A 25486-nucleotide genomic window follows, 5' to 3' on the forward strand; every position below is an offset into this window, starting at 1 on the left:
AGTGAAGCCAACGTTCCTCATGGTAAACAGCTGAAAAAGATGCTCCTCCAAAACAACACCCTGCAGACAAGAAGAGCATGTACTCAGGTTATCCTTCTTGTGGCTTACCTTAACAAAACAAGCTCAACAGGATGCAACACAACCATGCAGGCTGAGCAACTAAGTAGTATTCAGTCTAAGGCACATTTGAGCATTGCCCTTCAGAATTTATGCTAAAACTATCACTACAGCTAAATTTAACCATGTCTTTCAAACAAGGGCCCTTCACTCAAAAGCAGTTGGCTTCCCTCCAGCATTGATAATCAGCAGAAACAGAGAAAGCCTTCAAAGACTTCAACTCCTCTATGTCTGCTATAAACCAAAGTGGTTTTGAAAAGCAGTGTATTGTAGAGATTATTACCCCAGCACAGCAAACTTCCCCGTATGGAGATGACTCACTATGTATTCCTCAGTATCCTGTTCCAGTGAAGCTGCTCACAGATGTACAAGAGCCCAGGCCCAAACAGTGCCTATAAGCAGCATTTTCACTGTTCTGCAATAGTGGCTTATGGCGACAGAAGCTGAGCAGACAGCTGGGTGGTGAACAGCACTCAGGAAGACCTCCTGCCAAGACCTCCACACAAGGACAAGAATAACGTACCACAGTAACACAGAGAAGCATGTACTGATAAAATCCAAAGGAAAAGTTGCATTGTGCTAGAAATGGATATTTTTATGTCTGTGAAACAAAAATGGTTTCCCAGTTTGCTCCAGACCCAAAGGCTTTTAACTGACTCATTTTCCTGTTTTGATTTGGTTGCAATAGACAGCAGGGACTCTGGGTAAAGATAAATATTTGAAGCAGTTATGTCTTCCAGTAACCAGCCCTATAACTTCCAGTAAGAGGATTCTGCAACAGAAGGCAGACATGAGAACAGGGCTGGGGATGCAAGTTACTTATTATGGAAGCTGACTTATATGGCACGAGAGTACAGAGTTCAGTTACATAAATCTGCTCACAAATGCTAATGTTTTAGCACCAAATTTGCATTTCAACTGTGCAGCACAGCCCCCCATCTTGATAGGTGGCTGCACACAACAGTGCCCAACAGCAAGAGAATTCCTAGGTTTTCCATAAATATTTCTCCTAGCATTTTAATATTTAAAACAATTCCAACATGTGATTGTTGATTAAGTTTACTGGCTCTCAGGCAGTAGATTATAATTTTAGAGCATGTACATCGCTCAGTATGCAGGAATTTAGGAAAGCAGCAGCTGTATAAGCAGCTCACACAAAGCACATAAAAACCGTGCTATTTTTATTAGCAAGCATCAGCATTCGGGTCCTCAAAGATCTGAAGTGGAAGTTCAGCAACAGGCTTATTTCTGGAGCATTACTTCATTTCATCCGAGGAGATTAACACTTTAAACATTAACTCTTAAATGGCCTTTGATGTCCTGTAGTACCTTGGATATTGATGGTGAGAAAACAGAGCCTACAATTTGTCCATGTCAGGACACCCTGAGAACTGCTGCCAGCATTACAGCAGGTGACAGATTATTTTTTTCCCCCTTTATTGAGCAGTTTGGAAGTATTTAAAGAATGCTTTACAAAATCAAACTTACTTTGAACCTTGTCCTTTACTTGATGCGAGGGAATGCAATTTGAATTCTGATCAAGAAAACTCATCTAGAAGTCTGCAGGGTTCAACCCCCTCCCACAAATATATAGAAAGCAGCTTTTTCTGCATCAGCTCATCTAGGCTGCTCAGTATGATGAAAACAGAGCAAATATGTAACAAAAAAAATTTAAGCAGCTTAAGGAGCTTCCATGTCCCCTGAGCTTAACAACTGGAGTAGAAGTGTTTGCTGCCCATAGAAACTGTATGAAGTTAAAACTATTTAAAAGAACAGACTGGCCTCCTTGGTTAAACCACCTCCTTCACCATTTAGGCAGTTTTTATTTAGTAAAGTGCCCAACACACCCCTCCCTCAACCTTCACTGACTACAAAGAAGTATTTTAGTGGAAACAAGGCATGAGGATTACAGCACTTACAGTCTTCCTTCAGAGGGTGAAGGCTTTTTGATGATAAGAACTGGAGAACAAGGCTGCTGCCAATGCCACAGCACCCAGCAAGAACTCAAAACCCCGAGGCTGCTTCTCTCCCCAAGGTTAACACTTCGACTTAACCAATAGGGAGCTGCCATTCTCCTCTACCTCTCAGCATGTTCACCTGCCAAAGCTTCAGGGGTAACACTGTTGTTCTAGTTTATTATTCTCCTGGAAGTGTTCCTCCCAGGGTAAAACACTAAGGAGTTGACAGGAATCAAACACTGCTTGCTATTAGGAGGAAGAAAAGAACACTGAAAAGCTTGAAGACAGCTTTTCTGACTACTTGTCTCCTTGCATCCAGGAGAAGCGCAGTGACAGTGCAAAGGAGTCTTCTAGTACCAGGCAGCCTACTTATCCAGTATAGGTTAGTGTGCAAACAAAGGATAAGAAGGATCTAGGCTGGATCTTTGACAGTGTTTACTAACAGGCTTGACAGTCATTTGCTTCAATCTTTGAGGAGCTTGCCTTTATTGATGATAAAAAGTGTGCAGACAGCAAGGATAATTATTTTCGATAGGGATGACAAGTGCCACATCTCTACAGAAATAAAGATACATACACTTGATGATAGAATAAATTGTAAACAGCCAAAAAAAGTCTAGTCTACTACAGCAAGCACTGGCCAAATTTATCTTCATGAATCAAAGAGCCAACGCTGCATTTCTACGGGAGTAAGAGCAGATGAAGGACTTTCTGCACCCATTTGAAAGACAGGAAAAGGAGACAGCTGCAGCCAGGGATTAGGCCCAAGGGCTCGAGAGCACCAATAGTTGGGCTCATTTGCAAGAGCTTCCATGCAAGCAGCAGCAATTTGAATGGAAAAGGGGTCTGATTGTACTACTCCACTTGGCAAGCCAAAGTACAAAGCTGGACAGAGCAGAGGAAGGGAGACAGAGGTAAGAAAACACGAGTTCTAAGAAGACATTCTTTTGCTTACCAGTGTTTGCTAGATAAGTAGAAAGCTTCTAGCAATTTAGAGAACTGTAAAAAGCAGTACTAACATCAGTGAGTACAAGGTACCTGGCACGCAGCCATCTCAGGCAGTTTTACAATTCAAAGTTCCTAAATTATTCATCTACCACCACTTGGCTTACTGAACAACACCACAGTTACAATGGGTAAGTTCATGGGTGAGGATGGTGCCACAAAGGGAAAATAAAGTCCAAAAGTGTTTTCTCCAAGTACTTTTGAACACCTGCACAGATAGAATAACTTTGCTTATTTCTGCTTTCTCCCTGCCACCCTGTTTTTCCCAGCAGTACCCTCACCCCTTCCTCCCTGAAGTGTAAGGGAGCTGAACAAACCAGGTCTGAAAGCCAGTTCACAGCTGTGAACATTCTTCTGTAGAGAAGAATTGGTCATATAACAGATCTGACAACAAACCCAGCACTGATATAACAAAAGGGATTGCTGGGCTACTTATTTTGCTTTCATGGTAGAATTTGAAAAGAGCTGCTTAATCAGCTTTCCTAACACTCTGAATAATTAGCAAGTAATCAAAGCCTTGCAAGATTTTTCAGTGGAGTATGGCACAAGCTGTTTTCACACAGCTTTTTGCTAATTAGTCCTGCAAACTATTTCATGCATAATTGCAGGAATTTAAATATATTTGTTCCACTTTAGTCCCCAGGTGACTTTCATGCCTAAAGACAGGATTTCTTTGATTTTTTTTTTAATTTCTGTATTGAAAAAAGTCCATGATAACATCAATAGTAAGAAAAAAACCCACATATACATCATCTTAAAGCTGTCTGTCCTATAAATCCTTTCAATCCCCAACAGCAATTATATTCCTGTCTTCCTTAACAGAGGTACAGTGGTAAGAGGACTGAACAACTACCTATTGACACGTTGTTCTGACTTGTTTCAGCTGAGTTTGCTTCCTGGGGTAATGGAAACCTTTCAGGTAGTATTCTACCCAAGAACCATGTATTGGAGATCACTGCTGCAGCTTTCAGAGAAGTTGGCAAGCCTGAGTTCAGCTGATCCAGAGAAAACAACCCAAAACTGCACACTACTAACACAACACCAGGGTTCTGCAAGCAGCTCTTCACACCTGCAATTAATGCACAACAGATGTCTAAAAATTGCAGTACATGTTCTGCATTTTCACTCTTTAGGGTATGGTTTGTTCTCCAACTGAAAGTCAAAAACATGGCTGTAATACAGTAGTGCTAAGAGCCTGTGCTGTGAGAAGAGCTGAAATAGGGGTAATATGGACTCTGAATTAGCTTCCAATCCATTTCCAAAGATTAGCTGATACTAATATGCCTTCAAGACTGGTAATCAGCACACCTTCATGCTTTCTCCTTCAGTGACTATGTCAATCTGGACTGCTACACTGAGATGGCAAGTGTCTAAGGTACCAAGTAACTTGAACCTCCTTAATGTATTTTTTAGGTATGTAATTGCTTTGCAGTTGAGGCAGTGGACATAATCAAGAATCCAAACACACATTACTACCGAACCTGGAGTGCATCACAGAACCCTCTTTGGGTTCCAATTTAAAAACAGATAATGCTTTGTTTCCTCTAAAAGTTTACAGACCTCATGGTCTCATATCTTACACCTTATGTAATCAAGGCACCCAACACAGCACTGCTAAAAGCCTCTCATCTCCCCTAGAATGACTATCCTTAAGTCAGTTTGACTTTTGAGATCCAAAAGGAAAGTTCATGCAGCTGCACTGAGCACTTACTAGATAATTGATGTATTTAGGGCTTCTAAATAGGACTTGCAAGTTTTCAAAGTGATTGCAGAAGATAAATACTGTAATCAAAGTCCTTGTCCCTCCAAATGCTCATGAAATTGTACTAAATGCTTCCTATTATTGGTGAAGGTTACTGGTGAAGATAAAAGCTGCTGCACTGATTCTGAAAGTCCTAGAATGGAGGGTCAAGGATCAGCCTGCTCAAATACACAGCTGACATAAGGTCAATCTGAAGTGAATGCAACAGCCTTAGAGCTGGTCAGTATGTCATCACTTTATTAAACTAGTTATGATGTGCTCTACCCAGTAATACATTTAATTAGTTTTCAATCAACTTAAGGCACTTCAAATACGAGTAGGCACTTTAAAACTAATAGCCACCCCTGTGTTCATTATAAGCACACTGACACAGCATAAAAACCATTTCCTCCCTGTGACCCCCAACAGATTTCCTCTCTAAGAGAAAGGAGTACAAGAACACGAACAAGTGCTGACTGAATCCGTGGAGAGCCCTGCACAACAAGGGTTGGCCCTAACTCCAGGTACCTGGGACACTAGCAATAATGAAATGCTTGACTTGGAACAGGTTTATTTTATCAAGATTGCACCCTGCACCAATTTATTTGCACCCAGGTTTAAGAAACACACTAGGCAGAAGAAGAGGTAAGTGCAGTTCTTATTCCTATAATACAGGTCAACATGGAAAAAATGTACTTACTCTTTGGTCAGAAGTGGGCATGATTTGAGTAGAAAGCGGGCCAAGGCAGAGTCCTGGTAAATGAGTTCAGGAGGGGCAGTTGGGCTTTTTAAATTCAAGCAGCGAACAATAACATACAGCACAGCAGCAACTGCAGCCAGCTTCACCCCATCAAACACTGCTGGCAGCTCAGAGGTTTCCAATATTGCACTCATTTTGAGCCTGGAGATTTAAAAAAAAAAAAATAAATAAAAGCTTTTAGAAATATACCATTGGATGTATCAACTGTCATGTAAAATACACAACTGTGCTAACCAACTAAATTTGTTAGTCAACACTGCTAAGAAATCCTAGCATATCAACTCAGACTAGCAACTTTCAAGATGAAGGGAAATTTATTTGGTACTGGTCTAAGCACCCTGACCAACAGAAGAAATAGAAACTGGGTGATCAGCTGGGAAGGAGATTGATTCCTAATCAGTGCTGCATTACAATTGTACCAGTGTCTCAGGTGTCAAGCCCTGGTCTGCAGCCAGTCAATGCATTCAGGATCTTGCACAAGACTACCCACAGCTCAAACAGAAGCCAGGTGAAAAGTCAGTCTATAAAGACACCTTAGCAGCTTTGGATGTGTGTTTCCTCACAAATGTACAAGACAGACTTGAAAATGAGAACCTGAAAGAACTACTGTGTTAGTTCCTCAGCCTGAGTTTTACAATTCCATGAGAATACTGGTACTAAATCCTGCCTCTGTTTAAGGTGGTCACTTTATGTACTGGCAATTTCAGCATTTCTTTTAGTTCACTGCAGTTCTGCAGCCGAAGGGCTAGATTAATATATAGTTTTTCAAGGGCTTCAGAGTAAAGGAACAGAGGTAGGGAAAAGAACTAAAAAAAAAAAAAAAAAATACATCCTTCTGGCTTGAAATCAAGTTCTTAAACTGATCCAGCTTTCTTTGAACACACAGTTCAAATAGCTGGCTGCAGTTGTTGAAGGGGTAGGTTTTTCCCTCAGTCTTTCCTCAGTCATATGGGTAACCCAAGTAAGATATCAACCAACAAGCCAAGTCTTACCAATTTCAGTTTTTCCTCAAACTAGAAAAAAACCTGCCAGTCCTCAGTAGACTTGTCACCTTCTGGATCCACGTGCCACAGGAGTTACCCTGTGAAGGGAAGAAAAGCAAATTGATTATTACTGATAAAGCTGCATCTCTCAGCTGGAGATAAACACAAGTTTATACAAAAGTCCCACCACAGACATTGCTAGTGATTTGTGTAGTCAGTCATAACCACTTCAACTCTGATCCATCTGCATCAGAAATCTCTTGCCCGTGAACAGATTCCAGACTAGATCACTTGCCTACAGCATACTAATGCATCTGCAGTATGTAAATACACATTCATGAGCAGAGACAGACCCCATCTCTGCAAAACAGTGCAGCACTGTACCAAATTAGAAGAACTATCCTAATCCCTTTGTATTTAAAAGACCAGAATTAACAGGATGCTGTTTTACTCAACTTCCTGCAATATCTACACTGTTACTGAAGTGTGAAGCCAGACTGAAAGAAGTTTCCTGCTACTTTTATTCAGGCTTAGCAAGGCAGCTCACTCCTACAGATGGAAGCTTGTAAACAGTCTCTGCTTGTTCCCACACTTGCTTTTTGAGATGTTACAACATATCACACTTCAAGACCGTGAGAGCCACAGGAGGCTCAGACACAGCCACCTAATTAATACTAGTGCACATGCAAGAAGGCTTGTTACAAGAATTTGATGATGCCAATAAAGGACAGAGCTTTCAGTCTGTGACCATAAAAGCGTAAGTGATATTTACAATTAGAATTGGCTTCCTACAGGCACAACAAATCGATGGGGAATCAGAGCTTCCAGGAAAAGCTCCAGAACTGTCTGCTCCCTACCACAGCTGCTGCTTCCAAATGGAAAACATACCACCAGGACAGATCATATCAAAGCTTTATTCTTCCTAGCAGGAATGAAGAGCATCAGAAGTACTTTCTGTACTCAGTGCAGCTACACCAAAATCCCTTGGAAGAAAACACAAATGACATCAGCTATTGATTAACAGTGTGCTGAAAAGCTGCAAGTTTCTGCCACCGTAACCATATGCATCACAGAACAGAAGGTGAGGAAAGAAGAGACATTTAATTTTGGACAGCTCTGAAGCTTTTATTTTCCAATTCTGAGCTTCACAGTAGAAGGGAGCAGAGTGGGCCACAAAAAGACATCTTCTACTCAGAAGATTACATTGGCATCACATATCTCAATGAAGAGTTCAAGTAAAATGTTCAGCTGTATCATGTCCATACTTAGTATATTTTCACCAACCCCACCATCAGTTGTGTAGGAGACAACAGGCAAACTACAGAAATGGCTTCCCCAGAGAAGGCACAAGTGGCAGAAGAGCAGACCAAGTTCCTGAACTCCAGGACAACCAGGTGCTTGAGCAAGTCTTCCACAGCTGAAACTCCCTGGAGTTCTGTTAACATATTCCTTTCATTGTTTTATTTAGAAAATTGAGACACTAATACAAGACTTATCCCAGACCTTCCCGCCACCTGGATTTTAAGATAGTTTGTCATTTACAGCTTTCACCTTAGTGAATTTGTTAAAAATAAACCTGGGCACAATTAGTCATTAGGATTTTGTACTAGTGATTCAGTGTAACTGATCCAGCTAAGCCCTATCTCCCTGAGAGTGCTCTCTCCCATATCATCTTCAGATTACAAACACACCACGTCTTTTCTGATACTTTTAGATCTCATTTTAGCCTGTCACTCCCTTAAAACAGCTTGATATTACTTACAGAAAAATCAGCTGTTGGTAGGCAGGATTATGCTTTGACACTTGTGAACTAGTACTTTTCCATTTTAAGACAGTCTAAACACACATTCACTCAACTTACACACCTCAAACATGTGCTAAAGGATCATGTACTTGTCAGGATCTTCACCCAAAAGCTCAGATCAGTCTGTAGATGTAACACAAAGCTGGCACTGCTGCTGCAGTTGCACAGGTATCTGCAGTGATTATTTAAGCAATGGATCTAAGTCCATGAAGATTAGATTGGTAAACTCCAAGCCCTATGGATCCAGCTGTGGCACTTCAGGTACCTCCTCTACAGTCTGGTATTTCTGAAGTCCTAAACAGACCCATCTCAGCCAGGGTAGATTTGCAGGGGCTGAGTCAAGGCACTCTGCTCTAAAATTTCAAGGGTTTAGCCTAATAAAATGAATTTGAGCTCTGCCTCTAATCACATAGGACAAATGCCTCCCTCTTTACCAGCTGGGATAAGGTCACCTTGCTTCTGTTTTGTTAAACCCTTTTTGCATTGACCCAATAAACTTGTCTGTTTACGAAAAAGGACAGATAACCACAGTGTTGAGCCAGACAAATTTTAATCTAGAATATCCTCTAACAGGGTCAGCACTAATTTAAATGGACAAACATTTGGTCCTTTCTGTATGCAGAACACTGGATTCACTTCTGGCAGGTTAGACAAAACTAGCAAGAGGCAGTAAGTGTACCACTGGAAGCAATCAAGCCTGCCTGTACATCCATCACAGGGTTTGAGATCCACATTGAGGAACACAAAGAACTTGAAACTCTTGGTCCCAAGGATGTTATTTTGAAGAACCTTAATTTTTTTTTTAAAGAATCACAGGCATGACAGCCCCCAAGACCTACAGCCCTTTTAAGTAATGTTCTTAAGTCCCAATTGTGACTGAGAGCTAAGTTTAAAATCAATCACTGGAAAGTAAGTGCTGAATTTGTGGTCTTTTCATTTCCCCTTTCATCACAAAAAGCTGAAAATCATGTTGCAGGAAACATTTCAGCGCTATTTGCTAAAGTGCAATTCACCTGTACAAGTACAATGAGAAAAAAAAAAACCCATGTCTCCCCTTTCCAGACAGGAACAGAAACAAGTACAACAAAAGCCAGGAGAGCTACAGCAAATTCCTTACTATCCTTTTAAAGACACTAAGTTTTGGAAAAGCCATCAAAATATTTACTTGTATAGTAAGTGAATACACAACTGTCAACAAATCCAGGACTTGTACACGTTTCAGTTACAGGCTTCCTGTGGAAAGGAAACTCTTCCAGGGACAGAAGTCACTTCATGCTGTGACTCAATGCAGCACAATCAGGATTTGTTAACTACCAAGCATTACAGCTCCTCCACCCATGGAAGCAGAGTCTGACTGTGCATACTGGAAAGCCAACATTAAAAAAAAGCAAAGACATTAAAGGAAGCCATTCCCACAGGGTCCTTCCTTCAGGCCTTTTAATGAGCCACTGAAAGCCTCATTTCACTAGAAACGCTTCTGGCTAAAGCAAAGATGCAGCTACATGGAACAGACACGAGCAAAGGCCTCTTTGAAAGGGACTCCACTAGCAAGATATTTTATGCTCCATTACATTGACTGAAGAATCTTGAAGGAATGCCATTTCCAGCAATGGCAGCTCAGTACAAAAGCCTCATAGCTGCCCTCCCACCAGTCAGCACTCTGGCTCACTGGTGCTCTCATTGCTCAGCTGGACACCAAAGTGAAGCATGCCTGGCCAACACTGAAAGTCTTTAAAAATCCCCTTTCTTATGCTTTTACAGCTTCCACCAAGTAGTGTGATACTCTCTTACCCACAAAGATTCAGAAGAGTCAAAGAAGTTGCTTCTGACAGACTAAGCAGACAGACTTTGTTAACTAATGCACCACACATTTCTTGGACTGGTTTAATATATTTTTAGTGTCCACTTGGGGAATAAAACTCAAAGTAAGTACGTTAGACAAGAGAAAAGCAAACTCACTCTACTTTAAGAGTTGTTCCTAGGCAGATCAGAAGTAAGTTTTTTTTTACCACCTCTTTGAAGGGCAAAGAAGGATGGCTGTTTCACTGAAATTAGTTCTTTGGGAAATGTTTCTAGGAAATTAATTGTCTTTAATATCAACCAAACCTAATGCCTCTTCTGAAAGATACACTGCAAAACCAGAAATTACAGGCCTGTCACTGCCAGGTAAGATATTCAGAACCGTGTTATGGAGAAGGGAACTTTATTTAAGCGAGGTTTGAAAGCCAGATCAGTGCATAGTTTTTTAAATAAAGGCAAGTTTTATGCATATTACTCAAATCTCACTCCAGGAAGCATACAGAAATGTCACATTACTGAGCATTCAAGGGTTTCAATGCAGAGGAAGATATTTTGAGACCATCCAGATGAAGATGAATATACCTTGGAAAGGCTCTGAAGCATGTGTCCTCATGGGAAAGGCTGCCAGACTTTTTGTAAAGCACTGGAGGGCAGTCTGAAGGCACACAATCCACACAACTATAGGAACCTGTTCAAGAGTAATCATGAAGAAAGCCTCAAGCTTTATTGCCCAGTCCCATATCCTACCTTTTACCCAGCACTTGTATAAAAAAAATGATTTCCTTTCGATGGAAAAGTGTCAAGTCTAAACTGCTACTCTGTTTCAAGAAAATTAAATAGATACAAGTATTTTAGGACCACACCAGCACTATACCTCATCAGCTTAAGCACACAAAGCAAGTCACAACACCACTTATCTTGAGACTGGCATGTACCCAGCCCAAGCTTATCCAGAGCAAAACCTCCCATAACCTTTGGCGGTGGCTTAAAGAAAAACATGTGAAACAAGTGCTGAGATCATCTTGATGCATCACTCAGTACTTCTGGCCATTTCAAAGAGCCAACTAAGTCTCAGACCTCAGAGCACAGAGGGTATAATTAAGAATTAGCTGAGCACTTCAAGAACTTAAGCTTAGGGTTAGATGTGGCCACGAGAGATAAAGCGAAGTCCTCAGGAGTCCAGCAAAGCCCCCCATGGTTTTGTTGTCCTATATCTGACAGATTTTATCTCCAAACACAGAGGGCACACTGACATGTCCCCTCACAAGGATGGTTAAAAAAACCACTACTTGGACAGCACATGGAAGTCCTTGGTGCAAATCCCTCCACCTCGTGCCAGAGCCTGCACCCAGGCCAGGATTTGGCCGGCTGGCAAGTACAGACACCAGCAAGCATTGTTTACACCCTGTTCCAAAAAGAATTTCTTGGCTGGTGCCTTCACTGGAATTTGACCTTTTCATGAATTACAATACTTGGCTCATACTAAGTTTAGAGGTACTGTGAGGTTACAGGGATAAAGTTCCCAGCACAAGGCACCATCAGAGCAGAAAGACAGGTGCATTTAACTGGAGCTTTTTCCTTTTTGACTTTGAGGAATCCTACATCTTCAGAGCAGAAATCAACCACCTAAGAAGGCTGGGTGTATATCCCAAGGCAACTCGCCTAAGAAGCACCCGAGAACAATTCTACAGCCAACAGGGCCAAAGGCTCTTTAGGTCCTTCAGGTCTCCAAAAAGGGCAATTTACGGTCAAATGAGCCTTGAATTTCACTTCCTTCCAACTACAGGAACTGCCTTTGTTTCTTTACAATATCATTTTAGCTGATCAAAAATAGTTCAACTGCCCCACAGGCAGCTTTTGTGTATTGCCCAAAGAGGTTGCTATGTAGACTCCGTGTATGTTGCCTTATCTGGTTCCTCTGTCTCAGACGGATTGAAAACCACTGCATTAGCTTTTATTGCACACACCTGATGAACATGATTAAACACAGAACAAGGCTCTGACTTCACAGAAATCGATTAATTGCAGTAGTCAAACAACTATGTTTGCTTAGATAACATAAGCCTTTCCTTTATGATAAGATACAGGATACTTGGGACCGTCACACCCTGACCACTGCCTTATGGAACTACAGGGCAAAGCTTCAGCTTCTTGTACAAGATGTCAAGCTTACTTCTACATACAGAGAGAAATACTGGGTAACACCTTTCCACAGCCTTACAGCATTAGCTGCTTATCATACAACCCTGTGCCAGCGAGCAGCATCAAGCTCAAGGGAAGAAGTGGAGTAAACAGGCTGTAGAGAACCTGGCAATCCATGCTCAGTAGTTGAGGGAATGATCCCAGCATCAAGCCATAGAGCTGGGAGAGCTAATAAAAACTACATTACAGACCAACATCCCCAAGGAGTCTGCTCTATTCCCTCACTATATTTTGAAGCACAGCATCATATTGTTAAAGCCTCATTTACCCTCCAACTCCAACCCCTCCATCCCCAGTTGCAGAGCTCAGCTGTTCATACTGGAGGAGCAGCTCAAAGTCCAAGCACATCACAGCTGTTTGCTCAGCCACAGGGTGCACAGACAAGCAAGTAGGGAACATGCTCCACACCAGACCAGCTGCAGAGCAAGGAAAGACCACCTATCCCAAAGCACAACACAGGTAAGAGAACTTTATTCAAGACTGGTCCAGTTCAAGTAGTCTGAAAACACCTATATCTGAACATGATCCAAAGCTGAGGTGCCACTTGACTGAGGCCTTCAAACACCTTATTTTTTTTCCCCAGTGAGCAGCTCCTCTCCACCGGGGAACAGAAGATTTGCAGAGTCATTCTCTCAGAGTCTGTCCATGACTGATAGAAGGCTCACACTAGAGAAGTCCAATTCATGTAATAACATTGAAAACGAAGCAATAACATTTCAGGACAGAAGAATTACATACAAAGAGACAGGACCTGACCAACACACAATTACCACCACTGCTACATTGCCCTCTCTCCTGCTGAATTCCAAGTGAGAGGCTAGAGATATTATAGGCATACATCTTAGGACATTTTGTCCTTACCTCTTACAAGGACGTTCACTGTAAGTGACTGTGCATCTGCTTATTTCACTTAGTGCAACCTTTCATAGTCACATATGCCCAACCTTCACAGAACTGGGTGCTCCAGTTAAGGGACAGCCAGGCTTGAACACCTTCAGCGTAACCTTTCTGGAACCTGCAGCTCTATGCAAAAGCATCTTTGAAGATTTAAGTTTAGAAGCAGGACAAATTATTGAAGAGTGACCCTCTCAACAGCAGTCTTTTGTCCCCTTTTGAGGAGTCTGTACTACGCTTTTTGAGGACGGAATGTCCTGAATAGGGCTGTATCTCAGTTACTTGAAATTAATACGTAAGACATTTTGGAATGGTCTTTGCAAGGGCTCAGTCCATATTAGTAGAAGAAGTTGTCACTCTCATTTATTTTAGTCAGATCAAACCCACGATGAAAGGAAACAAGTATTTCTCAACAGCAGAGTAAGTGCGAGGCAACCGCACTTCTTGGTCAACCCAGAGGTACAGATAAAAATCTGTACCCTGGCAAGTGTGACACCTCCTTCCACCGCCAGTTACCTCTAACAGAGCACAGGCACAAAGGTGCTTCAAGCATATGGTTTGTACAGAACTGCTTGGCAAAGCATTTTCAATTATTGCTGCCTGATATCAGCAAAGCAAGGTTGGCAGTCAGAGACAATCTTTATTATTAAGTCAACTGATACAGCTGAAGAAAAGACAAGCCCTTGGGCGTACAAGCCTTCCCAGAGCCAGAAGAGGCCGAGTTAGCTGCCTGACTGGGTTAGCATCACTGCCACCCACATATGTTGGGCAAGCGGGACTTTGCTTCTCCACAAGAAGGACAATGTGCCCTTGCACACGGAAATTAAATCAACTGTTTGGTACTGCAGTCAGTCAGCTGAGTTTGATCAGTTGTTTAACTGTATATAAATTTAAACTCTGCAAGATATTTAGGCTGAAGAAGGGCAAATATTTGCACAGAAGATCAATTGTTCTATAGCACCGTAAGAATAGCAATTCAGAGCTATAACACCTCATGAAACACTGTTTCAGAGAAACTCAAAAGCAAAGATGAAGACTCCAATAAACTAGCAAAACTGTGGTTATTTAGGCTTTTGCTGGAAAGTCCAAACCACCAGTTTCAGGCTATACCTTGCAATAGGAATTATAAGCACCCAGCTTATTATAAGATCCCAGCACTTAAACCCCTACCAGAGACTTTGCTAAACCCTGTTCTTTGTTAACTTATTCCAAGTTCTGGTACTGCCAGAGCCGGCAGTGTGAAAGTAGAGATGAGGAGGCAAGAGATACAGAGCAAAAAAAGGGAATAACAGGACAATGTGAATCCAGCAGCACCCAGGCCATTTCCACTATTGAACGAGGTTAAACTACAGAAGGTTTGAATCACTGCTCTAAAGCCACCATTTCCTGTTGTGCACCAAATCACACCTAGAAGTACAATTGGAACTTAGTAGATTCGGACAACATGTGTCAAGGACAGAGGATGTTATTCAGCCATCTTTCTTTCCCAGTGCCACATCCCAGAACAACTATTTCAACGTGTTAATCTCTGCGTTTTCCCATGACAAGTTTAATAAAGCAGATTTATGAAACACTAAGAGCTTAAGCTGCTATTCATTCCCTGAATAGAAAAATATAGCTTTTACAAGAGTAGAATAAATTAATTTTCAAGTTTAACTTCTTCAGAAACAGTTGTGCACGATGGAAGGACTTATCCCCAAACTCCCCATCTTCTCCACCCCTAAAAACAATAGTTTGGCACAATCTTAGATCAGCCCCATCTTCTGTGCAGCTAATTCACTCAGTAACACAGAGGACCTCCTGTGCAAAATCAACTGTTTTTAAGAATAAGGCAAGAGAATAGAAGAACCCAAACATTAGCTCTGATTTCCCTTTTAATAACCTTACTGTTCTTACTCTTGACTTTGAGACCAAAATAAGCCATGCCTCAAATAAGAACAGCTGCACGTCCACTGATCCAAGAGACAGGAGAATCCATTGAAACTCCTCTTGTGAAATGAGAACTAAGCAAGCACCTAAGAGAGGACAGAGACAAACCAAGAAAAGATAACACAACAACCAGAGACGAGTTGTCAATAACAAAACTCCCTGTAGAGGAAATAAATGTTATCGAAGGAAGCCTGAAGATGAGATATCACAAATGCAAACAGCTGAACTGAGTGTCTTAAGAACACCATATCAGCAGGGACTAGAACATGTCAACCTGAGCAATATCACAAACGTGGCTGAGTGTGATAAATAAGGCCTGTAAGATGAATATACTGTACCAGTTAGCTGACTAACAAGCCACTAACATTTGTCACAGAATGAGGCACCAGTGCTGTGGAAGCCAAGCAGCAACCTGCAAGAGGCAGACAGGAATCTTTAGTGCTTGCCAGGCCACTGACAATTGTACATCAACAATAAGAGGAAGCTGTTATGAATTCTCTGAGGAGACCTGCATGAAAATGCAGAATGCAATCCCTCCAGCCATAACTGCGTGAATAAAGCTACTGCTGACAAACCTCTCCAAAGAAGTTCAGTGTCAGGTGAGGGATTTCATCAGCTGTAACAGATGCACCTACCCACCGTGAGCTGGAGGAAGTCACAAGTTACACGCGAAGGTGCAGAAAGGAGCAATCCCATCACACAGGCCGACAAGTAGGTACATAGTATCTAACAAAAGGGAGTCTGAAGCTGATGCGAGATGCTCCTTGCGGGGCCAGGACCTTGGAGCACCAGAGAAGAAGCCGTTTGGGAGAACAATGTGACTTGGCAGCCGGAGGCACAGCTGCCCTGGCTCTAACCCACACGAGGGCCACCCTCTGCTCTGCACTGAGCTCCCGATAGCATCCCACCCCGGCCTTCCCTCCCTGCGAGCACAGGGATGTGCAGCTCCCGGCCCAGCTTCACATCCCCAGGGAGGGCAGGGGGCGGCTGTCACCGTACCGCCAGTCCCAGAGCTTCCAGCCCCGGGGAGAACCCAACGCCGAGGGATACCCCACCTCCGCCCCGGGCAATAGACACGCGAGGACAACGCACGGCGGCTGGGCAGGGCGAGACCCGGCCGCGGGGCAGCCCCCTGCGGCCACGCACCGCCGGGAGAAGAACGGGAGGGAGACCCGGCCACCTCCCGAGCCCCACGGGAAGGTGCTCCCCGCCTCACCTGCAGGCCCTACCGGGCTCACAGCACCCTCCACTCCTCCCGCCGCCGCTCCCGCCCGTCTGCCGTGGGCCCGCCGCCCGCCGCCCTTTAGCAGCCGCCCTCGCCCTCCCATTGGCCCCCGCCGTGTCGCTTCCGCCTAGGACCGCGCGGCGATTGGTCAGAAGGGAGTTGAAGGCGGGAGCGCGCGCTCCAGCGGAGACGCGCGGGCGCCATTGGCTGGAGAAGGCTCGGTGGGGCGGGGCGTCGTGGTTCCATTGGCTTCGGCGCCTGTCAGTCAGGCGGAGAGCGGTGATTGGCGGCAGAGGGTGCGGGGGGCGGGGCTGCCCGTGCCGGAGGGGGGCCGGGAGCGTCGGCGCCATGACAGAGCCTGAGAGAGCCACAGCTCCATCCTCAGCCTCGCCGCTCCCTGCCGCCGGAGCCAACGCCCGTGGTGCAGGGGAGGCTGCGTGGGGAGCGGCTCCAGATGAGGGACACATTCACCCCTCAGTGATGCGGAGCTCCGTAGTCCTGAGGGCCAAAGCCCCCTCTAGGCTACTTATGAGCTGGTGCTGGATGCTGGTCATGTAATAACGTGTTGCAACTAAAAGTCATTCAGGAACAATACTTTAGGGCCTTAAAAATGGTGTCAGGGCCTTCACCACGCTGGGTTTGGTTGCCATGGGCCCACAGGCCACCTGTGTGTGGCAAACACCGGGACCACCCTTGGGCTGTGCCAGCAGCAGGGAAGGGCTTTCCCTGGTCCCTCAGAGGCACAGGAATGCCCAGCGTCCTCCTCACAAGTGGGGGGTGTGACGGACAGCAAAATCCACTTGAAGGTGGATGGACCCCACCATGTCAGGGAGGCACTGGAGGGAAACAAATTATAAGATAACAAACTGTCCACAGTGTGTTGTTTATAAACCTGCTTTTCTTGTGTTATCCCAAAAGAGCCATGCATTACGTTGCTGGTAACATCAACTGTTCCGAGCTGTGCTCATGGTTGCTTTATATAACTGGGTGGAAAAATCCTTCCTCTCATTTCAGACATTTTGGTTCCTCTGTTTACTGGGAGTTGGAGCTTCCTACGTAGAGAAAGCTCTCAAGGAACAAGTCACATTTTCCAGGGCGCTGTGCATGTGGAGAGATGAGTAACTGCTGTAGCCTGAGTCACAGGGAAGGGGAGAGAGGGAACTGCTGGAGTGACGGTGGCAGAACAAACAGCGGCATCCTCTCCTCCTCGATTACTCCAGTTGTGATCCTGCACCACTCAGTCAAACAGCAGTATTCCTTATCATTTAATTAACCTTGTGGGATTGCCCAGGGTTTATGGTTGCTAAATTTGTCAGCAACTCAGCTGGGCTGAGGTTTGGTGTGTCTCAAGGCAGCTGAGTTATGCTTGTGATCAAGCTACCAGATAGGCTCAGCAGATAAACATCCGGTATCAGGCTTAACTAAGTATTTCAGGAATGTGTTTGAGTTTGATTACACAAAATTGCAGTCCAATTGACTCCGGGTGTACCTTAGCTCCTTCACCATCTGATCCGGGCAGGAAAAAACAGATCCAGGCAGGAAAACATGCCACAGACCAGAGCTGAGCCTCTGGGTAAGGCTTTTATTTTAAATCCTTGAGGCTGTTGGAGATTTCTCTGACCTGAGAGAAGCTCAGCTGTTAGAAGACAGCTTTGTTATGGACCCTGCCACAAAGCAGAGCAAACCAAACTCTCAGCTGCCCGCTTCTTGCTGAGGAGAAATGAAACGTAGGATGGTCTTTTACACCAGGGTTGCTCAGATGCACCAGTGAGGAATGAGAGCCAAGAACTGGAGGGGACTTAACACTGGAGAGGTGGCAGCACAAATTCCCAGGTGGCTGTGGCAGCAGTAGCCAAAATCCTGAGTTTTGTTTATTGCAGTAAGAAGGGAAGTGATGGAAAAGGTACCGTGTCTCCAGGAAGGGGAAGAAGAATCGGTGCGAGTCATTGGCATTTCACTCTGAGTGACCTTGGGGGGTTCCAGCTGTACCTTGTGGTGTGGGAGCAGGGGTGTCTGGGAGGGAGCAAGAGCATTTTGGGAATACAAAGGGCTTGTGAAGGGAGCTGCCCTCTCTCAGTGCGTGCAGGGAGTTGCTCTGGCCGGCCCGCTCCATAGGGCTGGTGCTGGGAACAGCAGCGTTACCGTAGGTGGAGCGCTCCGGCCCTGAGCCAGCAGAGAGGCTGTGCCACTCACAGCAAACAGCTCATGCTCAGGAAATGCCATCTGAGCAGGAGCCTGAACCATCCCAAAAGGAAGGGTGCTGGGAAGGGCCGAGCTTCATTCCCAGTCTTGTGGGAAGGATTTGGCAGCACCAGCCCAGCAGATGTTTCTACCTGATGTTAGTGCAGGGAAGTGGGATGGGGGTGTCCATGAACACCCTAATGCTCTAGAGACAGGAGGATCCTTCTCTGAGTAGTGTGGATACTGTCAAAGGGGCCAAATGTGTGTACAGGGAACTGCAGGCACGGGGAAAAATGCAGCTTTGCCTTGTGCTTTGGGCAGGCAATTACCTCTGTACAGAGGCCAAAAAAAGACTGATGATAATTCCACCTTTTTAAACGCAGCAATTGGAAAGGTACCAGGCAGAGAGAACTCCACGTGCTGCTGAGCCAGCCTGAAGACACCCCCGTGCAACACCGTGGTGACAGTCACCTTTTGTTCTTCACATCCCTCTCACTTTTTGGCTGTTGCTGCCACAAGGAACTCAAACTCTTTTTCTGCTTCGTTTCCCCTGGCCCAGCTTTTCTCCTGCTCAGCAAACCCGCCGTGTGCTGAAGGACTCCCGTGGACTTTGCACCCCCGAGGGAACCTTTTTGCTGGAGGAAACATCAGGGTGTTCATCTCTGCCAGTGGTGTAGCAGAGAGAAAAAAGGAAAACATCTCTTAGGCAGGGCTTGATTGCCAGCTGAAAATAAGCAAAGTGCCTGTCAGTGACATGTGAGCACAAAAAAAGCTTTGCAGATGGAAATAAAGGCAATGCTTTTTTCCTCTTCTCCCGCTCTGCCTTCCCTGCAGTGCCAGCGAGGCTTTGGCTCGTGGGCTGCAGAGCCGTGCTGTTCCGGAGCCTGTTGGATCTGGAGGCACAGTGCTCTTTGCACTCTTACGTGTTTTCTGAAAATGGTGTCTAAAAGCGTAATGGGCACTTTGCAGAGCTCTAAATAGCCCAGCCTCTGTCCTGAGGAGCTGGCAACGCACGGAGGCAAGTGCCTGGGATGGGAGAATGGCTGCATCATACAAACCAGTCAGGGAGGTGGCACGTGGCCCACCTGCTCAGTATTTTTCCATCACATTCTCATTCAGCTGCTCCTTTCCAACTTCCAGCTCTGTCACGCTCCTCAAAAGCTTCTACTCTGGGTTTATTTAGCATGGTATTTATTTCCTAATTATAGAACTGAAGTGACTGACCTCAGTCAGCCCTGCTGGGTACTGCTGTCCACCTTTTTGTCCCCTGTAGACCACAGGTCTGGTCTCTAATGGCTGAAAGCCATTGCTAGAGACTTTTTGACTCCTTTTTTGTTTTTCTACCAAACCCAAGAGGGCTCTGACTGCTAACACAGGGAGCTTCACTAATCATCTCAGAGCAGATGGGCTATTGCATTCCCAAATTCTTTAGGCTGAAAGAGAAATGCCACTTAGCTGAGCACTTTACCAGGCTGTGCTCCGCTGCTCTGTCCACAAATTCCAAATAGCCAGCTCACAGCTTTTACCCCACATCCAGCCACAGCTGCTGGATGGAGAAAAAGGTTTTGAAAATCACTCCCCAGCAACAGCAGTGCTGCTGGTCCTGCTTCTGGATGCTCCATGGCACTTGAATCCTGCCTGGCTCCACAAGCAGTCTCGGTGCTCTAGGAGAAGAATCCATCTGTATTTCCCTCAGATGAATCTGTGCCACAACACCCCTGAATTTTCCAGGGGGTCTGGTTAGGTAAAATTCCTACCTTCTTCACCAAAAGCTGCCAGGCTGAGCAGACCTGTCCCCGCAGCCACTTCTTATGCCACCTCTTATTTGCTCTCACCCACTTCCGCCCCTTTATCACACATTTTGGTGAAGCGAGACACAGCTGCAGGAGCCAAGTGGTGCTTTGGTGTGGCACCTGTTCCTAAAGCCACTGGCACAAGCAGAGGGGTTCCGTGCAGGGGAGGTGGCATCAGAGCAGCAGGTGTCTGGCAGGCCTGGAGAGCAGGGAGAGGAGGCATCTCTGGTGGAAAGCAGGATGGACTTGAACAAATTGATGTAGTAGAACCAGAAGGATGTATGAGTTTCTCCTGGAGTGTTTCCAAGATGTCATGCTGAATAAAGGAAGCCATTGGTCTTCTGTTTAATCCCAAGTGGTCTGTCTGACATTTGCCATTATACTGTGTTCCTGAGGTTGGAGTTTGGAAAGACTATGATTATCCTGCCTCAGAAAGCTGGTGAGGGAGACTGCTAAAACCATAGTTATTTATTTTTCAGTGGCTGCTTGTGAAATATTTTCTCTGGAAAATTTTCCATGGAAGTAGTGGTGCCTGAGGAGAACGAAGGGTTGCAATCCTGCAAACTGAAATGCTCAGTGAAGTGAACAATAGGATTATCAACCCCTTGTAAAAATCCAAATTTTAGTATTGCCTGAGGAATGGGGAAGGACCTCTTCCTAGAGAGCAATATTTATGGAAATAAAATGAGCGGAGGCGGAAGCTACTGCCTTGTGCCAAAATAGTGGGAATCTGGAAAGGTCTGGGAGGGAGGGAACAGACAACTGTCTTTGGAGGAGGGTGAGTACAAAGGAAATGGTTGCAGTTGTGATTTGGGAGAATGAGTGATGGTGTTAGGGAGCAGAGAACCAGAGCTCTGTTTCCTGGAGGTGTAGAAGGAAAATGGGGATGAGAGGAAACAGGCTTGATGCTGGTGCAGGGAGGTGGGTTGTGGGTAAGGCTGGTGGGAACCACAGGAGAATGTTTTGTGGGGTGGACGGGTGGGCAGGAGGCAGCAAGGAAAAGTGCGGTGGCTGGCATGAAAGGCTAATCTAGAACATCCCTATCTGCTTGATGCTTTCCTGGAGATGCATTGGCAGTCACAGCCAAATGGGGAAGGCCTGCTGCCATATCCAGAGGCGTGCTGGGGGTGACTACCCTTTTCCATGCACAGGGACCTGGCAGGCTGTGGATCAGCCTCCCAAGAAAACACAGCAACTGCAGAGCTACTGCAGTCACTGATTCCACACCACTCAGTGACCTCAGCCGGCTTTGCAGGAGCAGCACTTCCCCTTGGAAAACCCTGCCTGTACCACCACCAAGTTAAAGTATTGCATGGGCTAGAGGAAGTAACCAGCGCTGCTGACGCTGTGTAATGATCCCGTCTCCGGGCTGACACCACCTGAACTCACTGCAGGCTCCACCTGGCAAAGCTGATGTCTCAACCTTTGGGAAATGACGTCTGAGTTATCACACGTCAGACCAGAGTTATGATCCTGATCCCTGGAGTTCCCATGAAATCTATCCTTGGATATGGTGCTGCAGGAGGATTTTGCCGGAGTTACACAGGGCTGGCCATGTAGGGAGCGTGGGAGGATGCAGGATGCGTGGCTGAGTGATGATGGTGGAGGTCGTTCCTGCTTCCAGCTCAGGGAAGAGCTACCGCCCCGGCGGAGGCTAGAGGGTGCTGTGCTGCAGGGAATGGGCGTCCTCCTCCCTCCCTGCTCGGCACCCCTTCAAAGCCAGGTAAAAATTTGCGGGAAACGCTGCCTCTGAGCTGAGTTGAAGACCAAGGTTCTGGTTATAGTTACTAACAACCTCCAAGGCTTTTTCAGACTATAATAGTTCATTAGTTCATTATTTAGCACCCAAAAAGGTGACATACAGAAAGGGTGGCTTTTCTCTGGTGGGTGAAAAAGGAAAGAGGGGACAGAGACAGGAGTGGGGGAAAAGAGTGAGAAAATGAGGAACAGATCAGAGAATAAGGAAGCTGAGTGGAACAAAAGCAGAGGATAAAGAAAGAAAATAGAAGATGAAACCAAAGCAGAGGATCACATCAGCTACTGTGTCCAATTAAGGGCTTCAGATCTACTGAATGATGAAAGAGAGATTTGCTTGGGAGAAAAATAAAGGAGCACTTCTTGCTTACGGCGGCTGAGGCTGCAAAGCCCTCGGCTGCTGGGGAGGATCAGCTCCTGTTTACCCAGCTGAGCTGTGGCTCATCCTGAGCCCCACAAAGAGCAGGGCTGAGGGGAGACAGGATAGACACGGGAGACAGGGCTGTGTTTGTACAGCAGCTGACAGGCAGCTGCAAGACCAGGCAAAAACATAGCACGCTCCTGAACAAGCAGCTCTGTGAGCAGATCGCGGCTCCCTGGAAAGCCTGCCAGCTCACCACAGGCAGGAGGAGCGAACGTGCCTCCTGCATGGGGCTGCACGTGCTCTGCAAAACACAGCCCTGCCACCGTGGGGCTGCGTTTGTGGGGTCACTGTCCTCACAGCTGGCAGAGCTGCTCTCTCTGCCCGCCTGCAGCAGGTGAGGCAAGTGTGCTTACCTTCCCAGGTGTTGGAGAAGACAGCCTACCAAAACTGGGAAGGCGCAGGCAGACAAGGGAGGAGGAAGACTGCAAAGGAGCCCCATTTCACAGCTAAAGGGATTGCACCTCCCTCTGGGCCACGGGGAGGTTCTGGTGTTCTTTCGGGTGCACAGTGCGTGCAGCACCGTGTCCGTGCAGTCGCCTCGCTCACAGAAATGAGCCACATCAGGTCTTGATGTAGGTGACCTCCCTCCTGTTTTCCACTTCGAGCTTGAGGTGGGGTAGCAAGGACTGGAAGGGAGCATCCTAAACTGGACATGGGTTACCACACAAGCCCCTAATAATTGCCCTGGTCCCACCGCACACAGCAAAGGAAGTGCTGGGGCTGCATCCATAGGTCCCTGGGGCACATCTCCAGGAGGCACAAACAAACCTGGCCCAGAACATGGACCAGAGGGAATGCCCCAGGAGGATGCGGAGCTCTGTTGAAGAGCTAAGAGGGGCTGTGAAACTCACGTGTTTTCACTCTCTGTGTCTACTTTGGATGTCTGCAGCAAGAGCCACTGTTTTTACTGCTGGGGTTGTCAGGGCAGCAGCCCATTGCCAGCTGGGGGCATGTAGGGACTCAGTACTGGAGCTGGAGCTACTTAACTCTCTAAGGACACTGGGAGAATGCAGAATAGGTGGGATTTGCATCTAGTATCAACTGGGCTGTGGGACAGGAAAAGGACATGAGAGGGAACAGTGAAATGTGAAAATGCCTGGAGGGGGGTGGATGACAGAAGGCAGATGGGTTCATGCTCTAATAAAGGCTCTGTCAGAGGCTGGACAAAGTAATTGGTGTGATGGGAGATCCCACTGAGAAGGAGGGGTGATTGCAGAGGACATATGGGGTATGACTAACACAATGGATGTATTAAAAACACTTTAGTATAAGCCTCCTGGCAGGGAGGGAGAATCACATGGGACTTTACAAGGGTCTGATACAAAACTAAGATCTAGGTAACCTCCTTCAGAGGAAATTTGTGAAGCAGCTAGGGGATGGGTGGATACCTCTGCCCCTCAGGACACTCTTGTTCCTGCTAAGGAGGTCGTCACCACTCTGCCTGGTGTGTATGGAAACGGTATGGAGACATCTGTGGATGTGCAGAGCTATCAGCTGGCTCCTTGCCTGGGAGCTGTTGTCACTGCTGAGAAGGGAGGTAGCACAGCCCCAGGCAGATCTCTTGGGGACAGCACAGCTGCCCTGGCAGTCCCGTGGTGTCCACTGCTCCGGCCTCGTGTCCCCTTGGGTGCGTGCTGCCCCTGGGACTGGCTACGTGCACTTCTCCATGGCGGGTCTGGACGCCCTGTCCAGGCAAGAGCCCAGTCGGACCGTGGCGATGGCTCTGACAGATGGGTTTCGTTGAGGACACATGTCTGGCTTGGAGCTTGTTTTCATTTCCTTTTGAGGAAAGGAGGAGTCATGGGAGAGGAGTAACTGAGTGGCCGAGCTGGCTCTCCTGGACACAGACTACAGTGCCAAACAAGCTCTTGCTGTGGTTTCTGCTGTGGCTCTGGAGGCTGCAGCCCAAGGGGCAGGAAGCGGTGGAGAAGGAGCTGCAACCGGTGTGCAGGAGTGCAGGATTGATCCAGGGTGGGAGAGAGATTACATCACAAGGGGAAGACTGATGGGTCATTACATGGGGGGATGTGTGGCTCTTTGCCAGCACAGGAGCTCCTGTAGCAGCTCCAGGGGAAGGCACAGGGCACCAGGAACTTCCTTCCAGAGCAGAGGTCCTATAGGAGCCAACATCCTGCATCGATGGTGCTCCACACAGGGACACAACTGGCTCCAGGTGGCCTCTGATTGCTGCTTTGGGCTGGGGGAACCAAGGGAATAAGGAGCTGCCTTTGAGGTTTGATCTGCCCTTATTTCCCCCCAGGATCAGGTGTCTGTGTGACAGAGAGGAGGGTATGCAGGGATTGGTGCTGTCCTGCTACATTGCTGTAGATGTGTCTACTGAACTATGTCTTAAAAGGCCCCAAATATTCCTCTCTCCAGGAAGAAATGAATCCCAGAGCTGTGGCAGTTTTCCCCTTGCCTGCCAGGTTCTGGGGGATAAGAGCAAGTGGGAGGCACAGAGAGGGTGGGACGGGCAGAGTTCAAACCTTCTCATTATGCTCCAAGATAGAGATCAAAAGACAACTTTACAAATTAATAAGGCCTCCACCTGGGCAGAGCCTCTCCCCGGCATGGATGGGCGGGAGGGGAGCGTGCCATAATGAGCAAACTGCCTCTTCTTCACCAGCCGGTAAGACAGGTTCTGGGCTCCTTGCAAACAAACCCTGTGGCCCAGCTCATTAGAGTTCATTCGTGTTGTTACATATTCATATAGCATTAGCACCATCAGGGCCTGTGTTTAATCAGGCTGCAAACTTGCCTTGATCCTTGCAGCTCTTGGAGGACCTTCCATCAAGCGTATGCCAGAAGCACATGCACCAAATTGTTGGCTTGAGTAAGGAGTGGTCTTGAGATCGTGATAACAGGGCAAGGATCAGAAACCTGACACAGAAACCTGGGTTATCAGAGGAACCTGG

General features: G+C 46.2%; 1 protein-coding gene across 1 annotated transcript in view; it reads right to left on the reverse strand.

The window, feature by feature from the left end:
* The window catches only part of ABHD2 (abhydrolase domain containing 2, acylglycerol lipase), a 38579-nt gene extending 22093 nt beyond the window's left edge, over nt 1–16486 (reverse strand). The window contains exons 1-3 of the mRNA XM_051796348.1: nt 16410–16486; nt 6574–6662; nt 5522–5722 (exon numbers count right to left, since the gene is read on the reverse strand). Coding sequence (XP_051652308.1) covers nt 5522–5715 — 194 coding nt within the window. The 5' untranslated portion in view covers nt 5716–5722; nt 6574–6662; nt 16410–16486. The remainder of the gene's footprint in view (nt 1–5521; nt 5723–6573; nt 6663–16409) is intronic.
* Between the last annotated feature and the right edge of the window lie 9000 nt (nt 16487–25486).

This window comes from Manacus candei, unplaced genomic scaffold (assembly GCF_025592945.1).
Source record: "Manacus candei isolate 608988 ecotype Guabito, Panama unplaced genomic scaffold, ASM2559294v1 h1tg000046l, whole genome shotgun sequence".
In the NCBI taxonomy this organism is placed as follows: Eukaryota; Metazoa; Chordata; class Aves; order Passeriformes; family Pipridae; genus Manacus; species Manacus candei.